Source organism: Chaetura pelagica, unplaced genomic scaffold (assembly GCF_000747805.2).
Source record: "Chaetura pelagica isolate M959 unplaced genomic scaffold, ChaPel_1.0 scaffold308, whole genome shotgun sequence".
In the NCBI taxonomy this organism is placed as follows: domain Eukaryota; kingdom Metazoa; phylum Chordata; class Aves; order Apodiformes; family Apodidae; genus Chaetura; species Chaetura pelagica.
The window spans coordinates 222,223-223,701 of record NW_009954442.1 but is presented as its reverse complement, the minus strand read 5'-3'; the positions used below and the strand labels follow the sequence as shown (position 1 = coordinate 223,701).

The following is a 1,479-nucleotide window of genomic DNA, read 5'->3' as shown; positions in this document are numbered from 1 at the left end:
CCTGAGGCTAATACATGCTTTTTTCTTTTGCATGCTTAATAATTTAAACAGCAGGAAAAGCAGATTGGGGAAAAAATAACTGACTATTAATTAACAAGGTTCATTTCTCTTTGGAATTCTGCTGGATCTCAGCCAAACACAAAAATACAAGTAAGGTTCATGAACTCCATTTGATTAAAGCTCTAGCTTTATTGCTTACACTGAGATGGATTTCAATTAAGGCTTATTTATCTTCTTTATTCATTATGATATGTTGTAACAATTTTGGTAACATAAATCCCTGTGATTTAACCTCAAGGTTTTACCTTTTCAAGGAAAAGAAGAAAATTACAGAAAAGAGTTGATAAAATGGTATAATATTAAAGATTTGTCTTTACAGCATTGTCTACCTGAATATGCCACCTCTTCTGAAGGGATTTGTAACATTTAGTATTACTTTCTTCAGCTCATAACATGGGGATTTGCATTTTAATATATCCTAAAAGAGAACAAAAAGGAATATAAATATGAAAAAGTTGCAAAACTATCTTAATGTATAATAAATAAGCAAACAGGGAAATATTACACAGAAGACTAGAACCATGTGTTTGAGCACTGGTGACTCAAAATTAACATAATTTATATGCTAGGCTTTGTTGACAGCAAAGAACAGTTAAAGCCTTTTTCTTTTTGAAAATGCATTAAACTTCACTGCATTTTAAATATTTGTCCAAATGATAGCAGAGGGGCAAGAATCAAGCTCTCTCTTTTCCTTTATATTTTTATGTGGGCTGTATTTTTTATTCTTGCCACAAGCTTCTAACATCAGTGTCTACTGCTATGGTATAAAGAGAGGGATGTAAAAATAAATTTTAAAAAAATGTAAAAAAAACCAAATAAACAAAAAACCCTGCATAAAAACCACCTAAGTTCAGAAGAGGATCTATCCAGATCTGCTCAATGAATGTTTGATAATAAATGATGGAACACATGCCCATGTCTACTCTATTTCTGGGATATATCTTAATTCTATAGACTGCCTAAGGTTAAAAAGCACAAATAAACCCAGCAACATGCGACAAAATTTTGCTGTCCATCTACATCTGACAACTGAAATGACTAGGCTGAAGGGACATATCACCACCTCTGCAATGGAATTTCTAAAGCATTCACATGATGAAAGGGCTCCAGATTTATTTTCAGAGCTATCAGTGCAACATTTTAAAATTTATTTACAATATAAGTGCAACTTATGTCCCTAGAAATCCCAGATATTCTTCTAGGCTTTTCACTGCATGTACATAGAGGAAACCTGAAAGTTCTAATGCTAATGCTGATGGTAACTCAAATTTTAATTCTTACCTCAGTTGGCTTTCATTTGATACGCCATACAGCTGAACAATCTTTTTGTAACAGCATTAATCATACACACATAAACTTACAGCAGGCTCAATATGTTTGACTTCAGATTTCAGAGAGAATGTCACTGTGGCACCATCT

The 1,479-nt window shown here is 32.8% G+C and overlaps 1 protein-coding gene across 1 annotated transcript in view; it reads right to left on the bottom strand.

Annotated features, from left to right (window-relative positions):
* Positions 1 to 468: 468 nt before the first annotated feature.
* The window catches only part of CHDC2 (calponin homology domain containing 2), an 82,747-nt gene continuing 81,736 nt past the window's right edge, over positions 469 to 1,479 (bottom strand). Inside the window, exon 18 of the mRNA XM_010004487.1 lies at positions 469 to 478. Coding sequence (XP_010002789.1) covers positions 469 to 478 — 10 coding nt within the window. The remainder of the gene's footprint in view (positions 479 to 1,479) is intronic.